The sequence below is a fragment of the Nelumbo lutea genome, chromosome 2 (assembly GCF_056320005.1).
Source record: "Nelumbo lutea isolate HS-2025 chromosome 2, American lotus-T2T, whole genome shotgun sequence".
In the NCBI taxonomy this organism is placed as follows: domain Eukaryota; kingdom Viridiplantae; phylum Streptophyta; class Magnoliopsida; order Proteales; family Nelumbonaceae; genus Nelumbo; species Nelumbo lutea.
The window spans coordinates 20756330-20774404 of NC_142685.1; the positions used below are offsets into that span (position 1 = coordinate 20756330).

The 18075-nt window shown below is 35.8% G+C and overlaps 1 protein-coding gene, 1 long non-coding RNA gene and 1 other non-coding gene across 3 annotated transcripts; 1 reads left to right on the forward strand and 2 right to left on the reverse strand.

Moving 5' to 3' along the window:
- The first annotated feature begins 5592 nt into the window (after positions 1-5592).
- TRNAF-GAA (transfer RNA phenylalanine (anticodon GAA)) lies at positions 5593-5665 on the forward strand. The gene has a single exon. It is a non-coding gene; the product is annotated as a tRNA-Phe (tRNA).
- Positions 5666-7264: 1599 nt separating this feature from the next.
- LOC148869047 (uncharacterized) lies at positions 7265-9378 on the reverse strand. Its single transcript, XR_016106549.1, has 2 exons — positions 8757-9378; positions 7265-7649 (listed from the first exon to the last, which is right to left on the reverse strand). It is a non-coding gene; the product is annotated as an uncharacterized LOC148869047 (long non-coding RNA).
- A 785-nt stretch (positions 9379-10163) lies between these two features.
- LOC148869048 (protein SMALL AUXIN UP-REGULATED RNA 12-like) lies at positions 10164-10592 on the reverse strand. The gene has a single exon (XM_088969895.1). It carries the CDS (start codon positions 10590-10592, stop codon positions 10164-10166), a length of 429 nt encoding a protein of 142 aa, XP_088826021.1.
- Positions 10593-18075: the final 7483 nt, after the last annotated feature.

Sequence of the window (18075 nt, forward strand, 5' to 3'; positions counted from 1 at the left end):
CCCTGGGGGGACAACAGATGGCTCGGTAAAAGTTGCTCTGAATGTGGAAGGGAGTGGAGCGTTCACGGGTGCCACCATGAGAGGCACATTCAAACTGGGAACTCCGTCCACAGAGAGGGGGATGGTGAACTGTCCAATGTAGATAGTGAGGAGCTGGGGTTGCTCCCCGGAAGTGTTCGGATTGGCACCACGTCCATCATTGCTGGAGGAAGCCATGAGTGCTAAGTCTTTAGAAGAAAGTTGTAAAAACAAGGGGGAGGCTTTTCGAAGCGTATTCCCACAGACCGCGCCAAATGATGCTGCGCGATTCGGGCACTCCTAGCTGGCCAAAGCTTGGATCCTAACTGGCAATGGAGGGTACCTGAGGAGAAGGATGAGATGAAGAATCCCCGGGGATTTCGCTCGGCGGGAACACTCCGATGCTTAAGTTAGAGCTCTGTAAGAAAATGGAGAGTATGGAAGAAGCTAAGAATGTAGAAAGCATAGAGATTGAGATTACCCTGGCCCCTTGGGGGCTGTGGTCCTTTTATAACGGGCCTCTACCAAATCAAGCGTAACCGCCACTGTCAGATCGGGTGCAACCGTCACTGTCCTCCTGTGACAGCCATTGTTTCCGGGGCTGAGGTGGCAGGCGCAGGTTGTCTCTACATGATGCGTACCTTTCGGGTATGAGACATATTTCAGAGGTGGCAGGTATGGTGCCGCTTGCCAAGAGGCAGGGGTGCAGCCTCCAGGTTCGGCAGGTGTTGTTAGAGAGATATTTTCTAGACCTTCGGACTATCTTGAGTCGAGCTGCATTCTGTCGAGCTTCCTGATGCCGAGGTATTGGTGATGGGCCGAGTTGCTATCTACCTGAGGCGCATCCCCAACAAAGGAGCCAAGGGCGCCGGCTCATGGTGTCCCTACTTCGGGACACCCAAGTCGGATCGGGGCGTTCCCTTGGGAAAGGCTTAGAGGTCATCGGGAAGAGCTTGGGACCCATGAGGAGCTCGAGCCCTAAGAGGAGTTTGGGCCCTGGGAGGAGTTCGGGCCCTAGGAGGGGCTCGGGATCTCCCACACTTGGTGGGAGTCAAGGTTGGCCGGGTGCTAGTCCCCGGCGAGTTGCTTAACCCGTCGAGCGGCCAATGTTGGACTCGGCGGGTCCCTCCCATCGAGTCATGGTTGTGTTGTTAGGTTGAGTTGTTCGTCGAGCTAGGTCACGCTTACGTGTCCCTGTGCTACGAGGTTGGGCCAAATCACCCTCCATCAATTTACGATAATAATAATTTGGGATTTCATTTTTAATAATATAATCTTAATAAAAATAATAGTAAATAGTAAACTTTAATTTTATATATTGATAAAACAAGTTTCTTTAACCAAAATATCTTTCATAAATTTATCCTATTAGACATAAAATATAATAACAAAAATTATAAAAAAAACTAAGAAACCTTTTATATATTATAAAGCATATAATCAGTTCAAGCTAGCCTTAACCAATTAACTGCAAAAACGAGTCTCAAACCAATTATTATAAAGGACACAAACCATATATCCAAAACTGATGACATAAACAGTTTGTTTGGTTGATTCAGTTCTATCAAGTAGACCGGGACCCATTGATAGCTCTATATATTAGATAGTATCTACTATATGATCATAATTGTTCATGGTGTCTCGTGGAAATATACTTAAAAAAATATTTATAGGGCATCACTGTATTGGAAATATTTTATATGTCAATGACATTTGATCATTTTCCTTCAGGACAATGAGAAAATTTAGGGACTTGTAGCATAGTTAGGATACATTTTAGGTGAGGCTTTTGAAAGGGTCAGACCCCTTTAACGAGCCTAAATCTCCTACAAACAAAAACTCTGCACATAAGGCATTGGGTCACACATTGAGTATATCTCTCATACATTTACATGAAATTCATAAAAAGATATTCCTAATGTACAGCTGCATGACTTTACCTGCAAACAAGAAACATAGCTTTTGCTTGCAAGAAATCCCATCTCCCCTTTGATACGATTACATAGGTAATGGAGCTTGCTTACTCTTGTCAACCTACATGGGGCGGCTAAGGGCCCTGCGTTGTCTCATCAATGAGAAAAGAAGTAAGGAAATGAAGAGGGGGATGGATTGTAGCCCATGGATTTCTAGGCAACCTTAACTGGTTTCGCATGATTTATTCTTCATTGGCAGTTCATGAGAGCATCCAAACATGCACCCAACTCTCAAAGCGCAAGATATTGCCAATACTAGTATTCTCTTGAAATTAATGAATGAAATGTCACAACCATATATGTTGATTGCCTACATTTGACTTGATTAGTTTCATTAAGTACTGATATACCAGGGAGAATATTAATGAGAACCACACGGTTGAATTGAGACAAGCGTATTATTGGCATACCCAGCTTTTCATTACAAGAAAAACGGTCTAAGCCAGCGATTTGAAACCGACAGTCTTTCTTCTGGCACATTTATGGTGGGGTTATGATATCTTACTCCGCCACAAAACTATCCATGCAAAACTGCAAAATGGCTACTGTTCTTCCACAAGCCTCTTCTCCCATAACTATTTGAAATTCATCATACAAGGCAGTATTTGGGTATTTATTTATTCGTTTATTGGGGCTGTCATTGATCTTCTGCACGAATTAGATATTTCGATCGCCATTAATTTACACAGGAGCTACTCTAGTTTTTCTACTGTTCAAAAATAAAATAAAATAAAAGAAGAAGAGATTAAAAATTAAAGTTCCTCCCGGGTACCACCGTTAGATTGAGATAGAATGGTACTCACACCTAACAATGAGTTGGGTTTGGTTCGGGAACAAAATAGGAACAGAACCAAATTAATTATTAATCAGATCCAATCAGGTCTGACTCAATTATACTGGATTGTACTCACATCTGTGTCAACTGATCCAATTTTTAAAACCTTGTATTATATTATACAATATGTATCAATATATTATGACATTTTGAACCTTGAATTAAAAAGACACAGGTCTAAATTAAGAAGTTGATCAAGTCCTAATTTCAAAAATCGAATAATTTGGTTTAGTAATTTAAGGTCTCGAAAGAGTGTAACAAATTTTCCTGGTTGGTAAATAGTCTTGGCAAAGTAGCATTACTTAATGGTGTAAATCATTTTTTTTTCGTTTTCTCTAGGGCTCAAAACAATATTGTAGGTGTAGGGCACTACTTCCCCGTACCCAAATGCCTCCTAGGTCCTACCAAAAAATGCAATTTGTCCAAACAAACACTAATTATCAGCCAATACAAATCTTTTCAACATGTTACCGGTTCCGAGAGGTTAGTGTCGTCAAAACAAAAATAATAAATACCAATAGGAAATGTTTAATTGTCTACCATTACACCATACCATTCATTAATAAAAGCCTGGGAAGGGAATGGATGTCCGACATGATTGAATACAATAAGATTGTTTTATTTTCTTGTTGATGAAAAAACAAATGAGTAAACTGTCAAGAATTAAGAGAATTAGATGTATAGATAGAGTGATATTTCATTAACCAGATTATTATTATCAGGGGAGGGTCAGAAAGGACACATCGCTTCAAAAGACGTCGCACGCACCAAAGCCCTAACACGCACCGAGCTACAGTAAGGTGCCGTTTGCCCCACAACCAGAGTCGAGAGTCGAGAGGCCTACCTCCTCCATACCCATTTTGGCTTCCCCACATACATAAAGGTTATTTATTTGATGGTATTTCGCACGCTTGAAGGCCTTTCTATGTTGGATGCCATTTCCCGAAAGGAAAATGTGCGACTGTACATCTATTTCATTGTTAGGATATATATAAATTATTATTACTATTATTATATATAATTATTATTTGTAATAATAAATTAATAGCAATCATAATAACAGTAATAATAGGAGGATTAGGAATAGCAATAGCACCACAGCAGCAGCAATAAGCAAAAAATGTAAGGTGGAATTTAGATGGGACAAATGATCATTTATGGAAAATTTGCTTTGCCTAAACAGACTTTATATGTTTCTTTTCTAATGGGACAAATTTAGAACCAAACAATCCCTTCCCCAGGAACATTGAAATTAAAGAGTTTGTGAGCTTTCAATAGTCAATATTACTTGTTTACCAAAAATTAGCCAATATTACTTTTTGAGAATACTAATGAAAAGATGGAATTTAGAATTAAATCAAATACCTAATTCAGAGGGTCCATTATTTGGTGGATGGTTAAGATTGGCACTTCATCATCATCCATCCACATGGATGATTAGGGGAGATTGAATGTAGGGCTGCACTTGGTAAGAGTGCAAAAAGCATATAGATCGGTGTAAATGCAAATTTGATCAAAAAGTGTGAAGGAAATGTAGGGCTGCACTTGCGCTTGCTTGTGATAATAAACACGAATTTCATCACTAATATCTATCTATTGTACATTAATCAACATTGAATGCAAAGTTTGCTTTAATTTTTTGAAAACAAACTAGATCTGTTCTCATTTTGAAAGTTAAAATTACTTTCATTTTCAATAAAAAGACATCCTTATCAAACAATTGCAAAATCGAATTGGGGTACAAATTTTCCTTGAACCTTTTTTTTTATAATAAATAAAAAGATTATATTAAGATAAAAAGAAAAAGATAAACACAAAATTACAAACTGTACATAAGGCTGTGTGTTGGGAAGAGTGTAAATACAAAAAAAACCAGTATAAATAAAAATATGTTTGGTTAATGAGAATGCAAAGTTGGTTTAATTTTGTATTCTTTGCAAAAGATTTTTAATAGCAATAAATACAAACATGAATTCCGATATTGAAATATGCCTTTTTAACATTAATCAAGTATGCATTTTTTGGGTGTAAACTTTACTCTCATCTTGAATGCAAATGTCTTAGAAATCTGTATCTACTGTCATTTTTAAGACACAAATACACTCTTATCAAACACTACCAAAATTGATGAGCTGAATACAAATATTACACTCATCCCGACAGAGCCTTAAAAGTTTAAGCCAAAAAAGAAGCAAACGGGCCGGCTAGAAGGAGCACTTAAAGCCACAAAAAAAAAAAGAAGACCAGGTGACGTGAAACCCTAAAGACACCCATACCAAGTTACCAACATATCAAATCAATCAGAACTCTGGCCTCAACAAACTAAAAAGGAAACAACATACTCACAGAAAGGAAAAAACGAAATTTTGATTAAACCCTTCCCTTGGGGACCCTTCTCTACCTCTTTCCATGTCACTTTAACCCTACCTAACATAGAGCCTTTTTGGGGCTGCAAAACACCACAGTATCCACGTACAGATCTACAAATCTTTTGAGTTTTTGGTTTTCCAGGGGCCCACCGAGGTTGAAGGCCGATAACACTTCTTCTCCGGCCTCTTCCGTCCTCAGTTTATTCTTCTTCATTAGGAAATTGAAGCTTTAGATCCTACCTACACCTGTTCAGGGATCCTGTATATCCAGAAAATAATAATAATATTAATAATAAATCATGGTGGACGGCTTGCATCGGTGCAATAATGTATCAGAAGTCCCTTTTAAGACTTATGTGATAAAATAATAATTCTTCTTCTAGTGTAATTTGTGATTGCGGGGATAGCTCAGTTGGGAGAGCGTCAGACTGAAGATCTGAAGGTCGCGTGTTCGATCCACGCTCACCGCAAGATTATTTTAAAGGGTACTAAAATTTGTTATTCCTTTTTATTTAATCATAGATAGTAAAAGAGAACAAAAAGAATTATATGATTTTTCCCATGTGATATCTGATATGCAGCTCCTAGAGCAACCAATATACCAGAAGATGCTTTATACATCTATTCTTTTTCTCATCCACCATCACAGACACTGATACAGAGCTGTCTTAGCCATCTCTCACCATCACCAGCTATGAGCTATATCCCCTCCTTTGTCCTCCCGCCTTCTGAAATCCTGCTCAACAAACTCAAGGACTGCAACTCAGCTGCAACAACTTTCGATCCCCTTGTTTGAACTCCATCGAATTCCTCCGATAAAGATCAGTCAGTTTCCAATAATTAACAGCTTCAAGAATTTGTGATAGTCAGGCATTTCAATTCATGAATATATATAATCAATGGACCTCTACTTTGGCTTGCCGCCCATCATTGAAACAACAGTACAGTACCCTTCCTTATACATCAGCTCAGCTAGCTAGCTAGCTCACTCACTGCTGCTCTTTTCCATGACAGATGATGAGCTAGTTTGGTACTGTTTCTTCAGGCGCCTTCAGCTCAACATTCAACAAACGAAAAGGTCTAAGCATCATTTTCATCTCTCCAAGTCTAACTCTTCACCTTTTTAACCGCAAGTGATTTCAGAACTCTCTAATTCATGTTTTAATTTGTTGGTATATCAGATTAAGATTAAAGAGCTGAGATTTCATTATTGGAAAAATAGTGAAGAAAGGGCAATATCTTTGAGCTGTTTAATTCCCAGGGGACTAAAGGGTGGTCATTGCATGTGGAGCACCTTCTCAGTCTTTAACGTATTCTCATGATACGTCAATTCTCTGAGTGTTTGTTTCTGGGAGGTGGGGCGTCTACAAAACACACAGTACACACAGCATGCACTTCACCCGAATCAAAATCTTGCTTCAAAAGTGGTGTCTGGTGTGACATTATCATTTAGCCAGGTTTCCAGTTACACCCACCCAGTAGTAGATTGTGATCATCAAATGATGATATCATTCTCTGGCCACATTGTCTTGTGTTCTTCATCTAGACGTGAACATGGATAAGAGATAGCTCATTCCCATCACATACACATGTTGGAATGGTCTATCCTTGTCAGTAGATGGAGTTTCTGTTGAAAACTATGCTCATGGTTAATAAACTATCAGTTTATTATACAAACATACAAATTTTGGAAACTATGCTCATGGTTTTTTATATCGCTTAATTAAGTTGAATGTTTCAGGGTTCCATTCCATGGGTTGCATTCAATTTCATCCAATTCGATTCGTGTATATATTTGGCAAACCTTTCAAGAAAGCCTTGACGTACAATGCACCTATATACAAAAGAGGGATATTCGTGCCCTGGTTTTGGATTGAGCCTTTGAACAATCCAAATAATATATATATATAATACTTATGGGGTCTAATTTTCTAGTGGATTTGTTGAGGTAAATCTCCACTCTTTCAGCTATTATATTCCCAGGAACCTTCCACATGGAAATAAGTTGGAAATTAAAGTGGCGTGTGTTTCTGCTCTTTTCAGTCTATATTTGGTTCAGAACACCAAGCTTAATTACCACATATTCACAGTAATTCCTTTCCAGTGGCAAGTTCTATTTCTTTATTTTGTTGTCAATGGAAAAGTTTTATATCCAAAATAAAACCTTGAACAGCTAATATCATCAATTGGAAAAACCCCCAATATATAAGGTAGGATATAGATTCTAATGTGAACTAGAAGATTTAACATGTGGCAAACTCCTTGACTATAACAAGACACCCAACTTTACCAGAGATTCCAAGAAACTCCTTGACTTTTAATCTTAAAAGCCAAATAGCAGACAAAGCATCCAAAAAGATAACAACATTTCTCCATTGTGTTTAGCCTAGGATAGAGCTTTGAAGATTGCCATCAGCTCATCTTCTTCTACAGAACAAAAAGATGAGAAAGTACCTGCAGTAGCCCCATCAAATTGAGCAGTGTTAGCAAAACAGACATCCCATAAGAGCTAAGAGTAAAACAAATGGAGACACCATCACAGAAAATGTAATAAGAGGCCCAAGAAGGAATATTATTCTCTGTAACCCTATGAGAGATTCTTTATGAATGAATGACAGAATAAACAGTGACCAATAGTAAAACAAATCTTCTGAATAAAACACTGAGCTGAGACTTATTGATTATCAAACACCTTCCTATTTCTCACATACCATATAAAGTAAGACCCCACAATCAACCATTTTAAGAATTCCAAAGCTTGACCTTTATTATTCAAATCTATCAAAAGCTCAAAAAGATAGATGACAAAATGCCCAGATAAAAAATTAGCAAATCGAATCCCTACTGGGAGACCAAACCAAACTGCTCTAGCCAAATTGCAAGAACAGAAGACATGTTCCAAACGTTTTTTTCTGAATTATAACAAATGTCACACTGCACCAAATCATACTGTTCCTGATTCCACATTTTATCTTTAACCATGATGTAACCATTGAACAATCTCCAAAGAAAAATGTTTAACGTGGGACAAGATTCAGATTCCAAATCCATTTAATTACCTTTTTCTTAGAGAGATCAGTTAAAGTAGAATTAGAGGGAAGACCATTATTATAAGCAGCTTTAATTAACCGAAAATCTCCCTGATCTATGAGAAGTCCAAATCCACTGAGGATTAAAATCTGCATCCAATATATCAGTATTTTTAATATGTTCAATAATTGCCGGATGAAAATATTCATTTAACTTAATTCCACCCCATTGCCCCATTATCTCTCATTAAGGCTGCATTTGGCATTCCTTATTTTAAGGACTAATCTCCTTTCTGCAGTTAAAGTGACCTTATGAACACTGAATTTTTAACTACAAAGGAGATAAGTCCTTAAAATAAGGAATACCAAATGCAGCCTAATCTTTTGATTTTAGTTGAAATAATTGATTCAAGGAACATGCAAATGCCACGAGAATGATCATTTTGCTTTATCACCCACTTCAACATGAAACTTATTAAGCAAAATCTTTGAAACTGACCGATTTCCAAATAAAAGAAGCATCGGTACTTACCTTTGAAGGAAACAAACATGAATTCTTCAAATATTTAGTTTTTCACAACTGAACCCAAATAGATTGATCCTCAGTGAGAAATCTCCAAGCGAATTTCTTGCAAAATGGTACTTGTACTGTCCAACATCACCAATCCAGAATAGATTGATCCTCATTGAGAATTCTTCAAATATTTAGCTTTTCACAACTGTCCAACATCACCATGGTAGATTGCAAGAGGCCTCATCCTCAACCTATATACTGCTATAATTAACCATGGGGGCTGTGTCAATGTTACCATCTATTTTTCTGACTATAGGAGAGAAATCTCTCTCTCTCTCTCCACTAGACCCATTTTCAAATAAATATGCACATCTTGTTCATGTGTGACAAAACTCCAAGTTCTTGAGCAATAATTCTATGGCAAAAAAAAACTTGTTCTGCAGAACTAGAGCTAGGAGATGCACCTTGAATCGTAAATTTTGCAGCATAGATCAAATATTGAGCCTCAACATGGATTCAATATTACAACATTAACAAAAAAAAAGGCAAAACACAAGAAGTGGATCACCAAGTCTACAGAGAAGCCAACTTTGCAGCTGACTGGTTGGCCAACTTGGGAAACTCTTCTGAGATTCACAGTGAAACCCTCTTCCTCTTTGTAATTTTCTTTATATTTGTCTCAGTGATGCATGGGGACTAACCTTCCCCCGCTGGGTGCTTTGTTTTTTCTGTTTCTTCTCCCTTCTCTGCAAAAAAAAAAAAAAAAAAAAAAAAAAAAAAAAAAACACGAAAATGTTCCAACATTTAATGGCTTAGAGTGTATTTTCTGGCACTGGTACAAGTACAACAAAATGTATTTATGTAACTTGGAATTTGTGTATGTTTTATCTTTTTCATCTTTTGTGCTGGGAAACACTAGAAAATATCCATTGTGTGTATCAGTGTATGTGTGTGTGTGAGAGAGAGAGAGAGAGAGAGGCATTTCTTTCGAATTCACTCTGGCTACACCATGAGACTGATGAGAGTATAATAAGCCATTGTACCTTGTCTTCATGATCGCCCATCTTAGCTTGCTCTCCCATATTTTAAAAGAATCTTTAATTTTCTGGTGTACCATTTGTCTAGGAAAATTTAAACTTCATATTTGGAGATGGTGCAAACAAGTCATGATCACCTGTTTCTATTGGGGCTGCAGTCGTCTAGCTGGGGTTGCACTACTTACACCATGATTGAACTCAAATGTTTCTAATTAATTTTATTAAAAATGTTACACTTGTGAAGGAAATCAAAGGGAAAAGCTAGGGTAAAAGAAAGCCAAATCCCAACTGAAGTAAGGAACATAAGCCATGCATAATTTAGATTATATTAGATTAATTAGCTAGAAGAAAGGGAACAAAAAAGAATTCTGTGCAATACATATTATGTTTATCCGTAGCAACTTTCAATCATAGTGGCCTTATTACAGGAAATCCAATCCATGCCGTCATTCCCCTCCGTCCTTTTTCTTCCCAGGATTCGCCGAAGATCATCTGGATGACAAGGAACTGCTAGGGCACCTTTCTGTTCAAACCCAAATTCCTCCTCTGCCTGCTCTAACAGCTTCAAGAACTCGGGGTGATTCAGATATCCCAATTCAACAATGAACCTCGTCAGATTCCCTTCGTCGATGGCAAACACCACGAAGTGTCCTTCCTTGACATCTTCAGGAACATCAGCAACCTCGCCTGTCTCATCGTCGTTGTCGAAAGCTAACCTTGAGGCTAACCAGAGACTCCTTTGTAGCTTCTCCATGATAAACCTGAAGCTTAACATTCTTGCTTTCTTATCTCCCACAGCCTTTCTCAATTTAACCATGCTTAAGCGATTTCAGAGAAAACAGATTTATTTAGAAGTTGATGATTTTGTGCATAGCCGATATAGCCCATGAGGATATTAATATTGGTCTTTGAGAAGTATCAAAAGAGATAAATTTTTTACATCTGTGAAAGGGACCGAGTGAAAGTTGCATGTGGATGCATTTCCATCGACCCTGTCATTTACACAACTCTCGATACGTCCCCTTCCGAGCACCAGGCACCAGCTTAGCGATGGGGTCTACAAACACATTATACAAACGCTGTATGCGGTTCATAGGACAAAAGTATTCGTATTAAAGGCCCGGCCGCCCGGCCACCAGGCAGCTCTTCCCCTCCTCCGTCCAGGCGTCCACCACCCATGATCACCATCAAATCCATCACGACGGTGTTCGCCGTTAGTTCATTTAACTTATTTCTGATTCGGCACACTAACATGCATGTTGTAAGGATCGGAAGTCAGGATCAAGTAAATTGGTCTTTTTCTTAATTTCTTCCGACCAATAAACTGGTCCATTGTAGGGTAATTCTCCATTTCTCCATTTCTCCTTACCAAGAATCTTTGAATCATATATCTTTATCGATCTACAGATAAAAGCGACCTTCACAGAATTTTATCTTGGCTAGCTGTTTGTTTTTATCATGTATGGGAAGCTACAAATTAATGAAAAAAATATTTAATAATGTGGATGATCAATTCATTTTGGTTCTCAGAAATGTTAACTTTGTTTTACACTCTTTGCCTTGTGCCTTATCCATGAACCCTGAAATCATTTCGGCATCTTCTGACATATTTTCGTGATTCAAATAATATGTTTTGATCTGCGAATGAGGCTTACTTTGAAAGCATTCTGGACTGGCACCTTTGATTTTTGTGCATATCATGAAACCATTCATTCAACCTAATGCTCAAATTTAATAGATTATAATAGAGGGACAAAAGATGAATATTAGTCTGTGTTTGGTTTCATTTGCACTATGCAAAATTATGGTAGTGCAAATTATTTGGGTATAAGTTTTCATTTATTTTTGTTTTAAATTTTAGCTTACTTTGTTCGATTACAATAAAATTAATAAGTAAAATCCAAAACAAAATTAATCAAAATTTACATTTTTTTTCATTTGTATTCTTATACATTTGTACTAATACACTGCAACCAAACACAGCCTAAAGATATCCGCAAAAGCTTAAACTATATAAGTGTCCCTATTCTCTAAGAGTGTGTTCACGTCTGTAGAAAATTTTTATTTGGTGCATGTAGAAATATTTTATTTTGAAAGCTCTCCTTTTTACTAAAGACTTGATGAAAATCAGTACTAGCTAGTTTTACTTTCCGATGATAAAAAATGTTATTGAATCTCTGGATGGACGGGCGCTCCTTTCAGTTTCAGTCCAGTTGCTGGATGGATCGAATCTCTAAGTTACTTATCTACTTTGACTCAGATAATTAAGTTTATATAATATTTCATCAACTTAATTCTATTAGGACAGCTCATAACCTCATGTGATAAGCTCAAAAGCAAAGTCTTCTATTAATATCTCAACAACTTCTAAATCATTTGTTTGCTTATCAAGAAAAGTTCGTATCCTCTGGCTCCTCTGTGTGTAGAGGGACCCCTTTTCTGGGTTCATGTCGGAAAAACTTCATTGCCTAGTCTTGTCAACAAACATAAAAAACCTGTGTGGAAGGAGGAGGTTTTTGCACTTTTGTTTTATTCCTGCCCATGGTTTCTGGCTAATCTAAACTGGTTTTGTATGGTATCGTCATCTTCATCGGTTACAATACTCGAGCGCATGCACTGGTTTTGTGTGCAACTTGCGAAGATCTGCGTACCTCGAGTTGTCTCTGTTAGAACAACAGTGTCTTGTTTATTAATGCACCAAGCTATTACATGGAGCCAAGACTGTTTGGGCCCGTCTGTTTAATGCTTTCAGAGCAGCTTTTTTGTCTTCTAAAAAGCAAAGCTATTTGTTTGATGTCATCAAATTTTGAAGGAAAACGTTAGGGAAAAGCTACATAAAAAAAGGTAGAATTTTAGGTTTTGATTCTGTCATGTAATTAGGCTTGTTATGTGCAGACTTGAGCCTCCCAACTAAAAATTGCAACCTAATTAACCCATGTAACTACAGTTCTACTGCATTCCATATGCACCCCATACTTATGTTGAAAGCTAAAAAGAATTCATCAAAATTAGTCCAAATCTGTAAACATGTGGCCTATCAATTATCACCTTAACTGTTGAGAAGAAAAAGTGTAAAACGTCACCAGAAGCTTAAATAAAAAAAAAAAAAATCAAGGTCAGACTTCTGCTTTTCTTAGGTGTACTAACATCTAAATAAATCGGTAGAGCTGACTTAGTATTACATATATCTGATATGTAAAAATATTTAAAGTGGAATATAGAAACATGAGCCATATGCAATTGGCTAGGTAAGGCATATTAGTTGAGTTGATTGATTATTACATATAGACTTTCAGCTGTGAAATAAATGATGATTTATGTTGAGGGAAGGGGAAACCAAGTTTTAATAAAAAATAATGTTTAAAAAAGGTTGAAGGTGTAGTTGAGGCATAATGGTTCAAATCGTTGAGTTTTTTCAAATCATAGATTTCAAAAATTAATTAAATAAACGATAAAAATAGCATATAATATATATCAAGATAAGATCATAAAAAGTACAAAAATCCATAAAATAAAAGTTTATAAATAATAATTTTAGCTTTTAAGTGTTAAACAAAATAATAACTAACCAACTAACAATTAACAATTTACATTTTAAGTTTCAAAATGTAATGTTCTCAAATTATTCAATTGATCAATTTAGAAGAAAAGAAACATATGTTGAATCGTCCATATAATTGATATTAGATTTATGGTCACTCAACAATTTAGAAGAAAGGAAACAACTTAGGTGATTTGATATCATCTATGCAAAAAATAAAATAAAATAAAATAAAATAAAAATAAAATAAATCCATTAGAAAAAAAAAATGAGAAAATTACAAACTTAGGATATGTTAAATTTAGAAAATTAAGAAAAAAAATCCTCGATTTATCCAAAAGAAATTAAGAATTTGGTCCAAAGAGTAGTGACATGGAATCCTCGGGTACTCGACTTACTCCCCTAACATCAAGGTTGGTGGAATTGCTCCCAACCTCCTCGCACTGCCTTTGATGTGTCAAGTTGGATTCGTCATGTTGCCCATATCTCACAATAGATTGGATGGTGGTCACCTCAAAAGCTAACGGGTGTTAGGGGAGTAAGTCGAGTACCAGATTTTGGGATTTTACGTTGCATAGGGTCGGGCCTATTCAAATTTTGACAAAATGACAACCTAAGCCCGCCCAAATTGCACTCCTAACAGGTGTCCTACGATTGAGGAGCACAACAACACTCCTAGGCACCTATATAAGGGTGCACCTAGAGGTGTAAATCAGGTCGGACCAGGTCGGCCCTGGCCTAGTGCCAGCATGGCATGGTGGCACATAGGTCGTGTCAAGGTTGGCACGATGGTCTAGACTGTGCTGGGCCTAGGGTTCCGGGTCCATGAGCCGGTACAGCAAATGGAATAGTAGGCCATGCTGGGCCTGGGGTCTCTAACGACTAGTTTTAGCTTTTTAGAGGTTTCTTTTATGGAAATACCCCCCCCCTCCGCAACAACTAATAGGGGTATTTATGTATTTTGAATTTGGGGGAGAAAGAATGACACAAATGCCCCCCAACAGTTATATAACAGCTAATTTGGGGGTTTATTTTGGGTAAAATGATAAATAACTTTACAATAACCAAAATACCCCTCCCAACAACTAAAAAATGACTAGTTTTAGAGTATTATGGGCAAATTATTTTCAATTCCTATAACTAGTCATATCTTCCATCATTCCCATCACACCAATTCAATAATTATCTTAATCCCTTCTCTAGTTTTCATACTCTCTCAAGTCATAATCTCTCAATCTCTTATACATTCACCAATTCACTAATTCTCAACTTTATTGAAGTTTCAACAAGAAGGCTTGCTCAATAGCTCAAGTATCTCAAGTTAGCAATTTGGGAGGCTTGTACTCTTGGAGTTGAAAGGTTTTAACCGTTGAAATCAAGTTGGGATTCAGAACCATCAATCCAGGTAAGTGCGATTAAATTAATTTTTATTTTTTTTAGAATTAAAAAAATGGCCAGCTCCTCCCAAAACCAATTCCCCGACATGTTCAATGTTGACAATATTCAGTCACAACATGGTAGTATTAGCACCTATATGGATGCTATTGATATTGACGAAACTTACACCCCTAGTACTAATACTAAGGGAAAGAAAAAGAAAGTCACTAAGTTGATTAGCCCGGTTTAGAAAATATTTAAGTAGAGGAGGTTCAGGGGAAGGGAAAAAGATATATTTGCCAAAAGAATAAGAAGAAGAAAAAAAAGAAAAGAAACAACGAAAACACAAATTGGGCAGGGGATTTTGATACTTTTAAATATAAACATAAGTTAAATTACTTGTGATATTTTGACTTCCAAATTTTACATAAGTTAAATTTGTGTTACTGGTCATTTTATTGATGAAAATTGACTTTTAAATAAAAGAATTTTTAAGTTTTACTAGGCTTGAATGGTCAAATATTGGCCCAACTATTGCTACAAGTATTTTAAATACTTTACATGCTTATGGAATTGACAATAAATTATTTTCTATTAGTTTTGATAATGTTAGTAATAATAATTCAGTAATAAATGATTTTAAAATCTCAATTAAAACCATGATTAAATGGTAAGTTATTTCATATCAGATGAGCATGTCACATCTTAAATTTATATATTTAAGATGCTTTATATATTATTTCTACTCATATTTCTAAAATTATGAATTATATTATATATATTAAAAGTTCTGGGGCAAGAAAACAAGAATTTAAATATTTATGTCAAAATTATGGTTTAAAATATAAACATTTTATGTTAGATGTTAAACATAGAAGAGGATTGGGAAATGTTAATTTGTATAAGATTTTTTAAAACATTTTTATGATGTAACCAATGAATTATCAGGTATTTATTATCCAACTAGTTGTAATTTAGCTTATCAATTAATGATGATTAGTGATTGTTTTGTAAAATATAGAAAGAATCTACAATTTAAAAGTATTGTTGATATAATAGAAAATAAATTTAAAAATATCGGTAGAACATTTCTCTTCTTTATTGCTTCGCTACAATAATAGATCCTAGGATTAGGAAAGATGGTTTAGATATTTTAATTTAAACATATTGTGAAAATATGAATATTGAAATTGGAAATAAAAAAGAAGAAATTAATAGTTTATTATTTGAAATGTATAGTTTATGTGAATATGAAGTATCAGGGAATAATAAAAATTATACAAATTGTACAACTACATCTTCCACTTCTAAACTTGTGTTCAATAGTGGAAGAGAAAAACTTTTTTTATTTAATAAGAGACAGAAATCCACTACCTCGACAATAAGTTCATTTACTGAACTTAATTTTTATTTACAAACAATTTTTTCTACTTTAGGTGATTCTTCATTCACCTCAAAGGGAACAAATAATTTTGATATTTTAGCCTAGTGAACAACAAGCAAATTTTTCTACAGTTCTATAGAGTCTTGTCTTAGTGCAAGTACTAGGGTGTTGGACAATAAGAGAAACTGTATAAAAGATGAACATCTAGAGATGTGCATCTACTTTAAAGATTTGTTGGATGTTGAAAGATAGATTACAAGACAAAGGAGGGCATGATACTACACTTGATGTTTCACTTGAAGTAGATGGTCAAAATCAAGAACAATAAGAGAAAATGTTGAACTCAATACTTTTTGTATACTCAATAGTTGTATAGCATTTTTTTCAAATTATTGCAAATTTTTTTAACTCTATTTAATTTATTTGATATTTTTAATAACGTAATTTTTTATTTTCAATTTGTAAATATATTGTATTTTTTATATTTATTAATTTATTCCATTTTCCAATTTGCATTTTCATTCATCCAACTATGTATGCTTTGTATCATTCAAATTTAAATGAAATAAAACTCTTATTTTTCTTCCAATTTGTTATTCACTTTGAGTTTTTGTTTCTTTGACTTCTAATTTGGTTTAATATTTTTTTTTATTTCTTTGTTAGATTTTTTATTTTTTCAAATAGTTCCAAAGGAAAGTTAAATATTTTAGTTTTACTTAGCAAAGAAATAAAACAAAATAAAAATTTTCAAAAACAAAAACCAGTCTAACCCGATTCAACCCATGCCCAAGGCTCAACCTGTGGCCCAAGCCTGCGGCACGACGACCCCCCAAATTATCCTTAGGGAGGGCAGCATGGCTCAGGACAGCCTGTGGACTGGCACGGCATGGCCTGCACTTTTTACGGGTCGTGCTGGGCACTGAGGTAAGATTCATCTTGGCATTTCTACTACTTGAACTCTCTAAGTGGGTGTTTGACATCGATGTCATTTTCTAAAAGAATGATGCCACATAAGCACCACATCAGAGAAAGTAATGCTTCAAACAACACCCTCTTGTTTGGTACTGTTTTTCCAGAAAAAAAAAAAAGCATTTCTCTTGACCTTGGAAATTGGGAAAGTGTGGTCTGGAACAATGCCGAATTCAATGTTTTCTAAGAAAACGATACATTGCTGCCAGCAATACAATGATGTGGCATCAATGTGACATCATCTTGAACGTTGGATAATATAAACCATGTTGAAAACGTAGCTTGTGAGCACTATTACCAATCAAAACCAATGTTGTTTTCTCATAAAGTAACCTATGTAGAAGCATTGTTTCCAAACAAAAAATAAGCATCGTTTTCTCTTACAACTCCACATGCCCAGCACCATTCTTATCAGAAAACAGTGCAATGTTCCCAGCACCAATGCCAAACACCTACTAAGTCTTATAACTCACTTGCTCTATTAGGCCTTCAACTCATACGGCTAGCTAAGCTCATCTTGAACAGCTTGGCCTATCCGACCACCTCATTCTCTTACTAACTTTAGCGTCAAAATGCTACATGCTGGGGATCGCCTCTAATCATCCATGCTTTTCATTTATTTGTTGCTCATTCACCACAGCTGGAACAACATCACAACCACTAAATAATTATTTATTCCTGAGGCTTTTCTTTATACTTAAAGCTATGCTTCACACTTTGAAGCTTGAAACACATGTCTCATTTTGATTAGGGCCTAAGACTCATATGAATGTTGCGAGGCTCAAGCAAAATTTGTGTGCCTTGCCTCAAAGCATACACCTCATGCTAAAAGGCTTAAGCCTTTTAAAACAATGGAAGAAAAACATTGTTTGCCTTTACTATACAATCACTAACAAAATAAAAACTACTAATTTTGTTCATACCAACTAAATTGAATCATTTCAACTTTGGACCATTTAAACAGCTTTTTTTTTCTTTTCTTTTAATTTTTTATTTTATTTGTTTCCTCCTTTGGTTGCGCTGCTTATG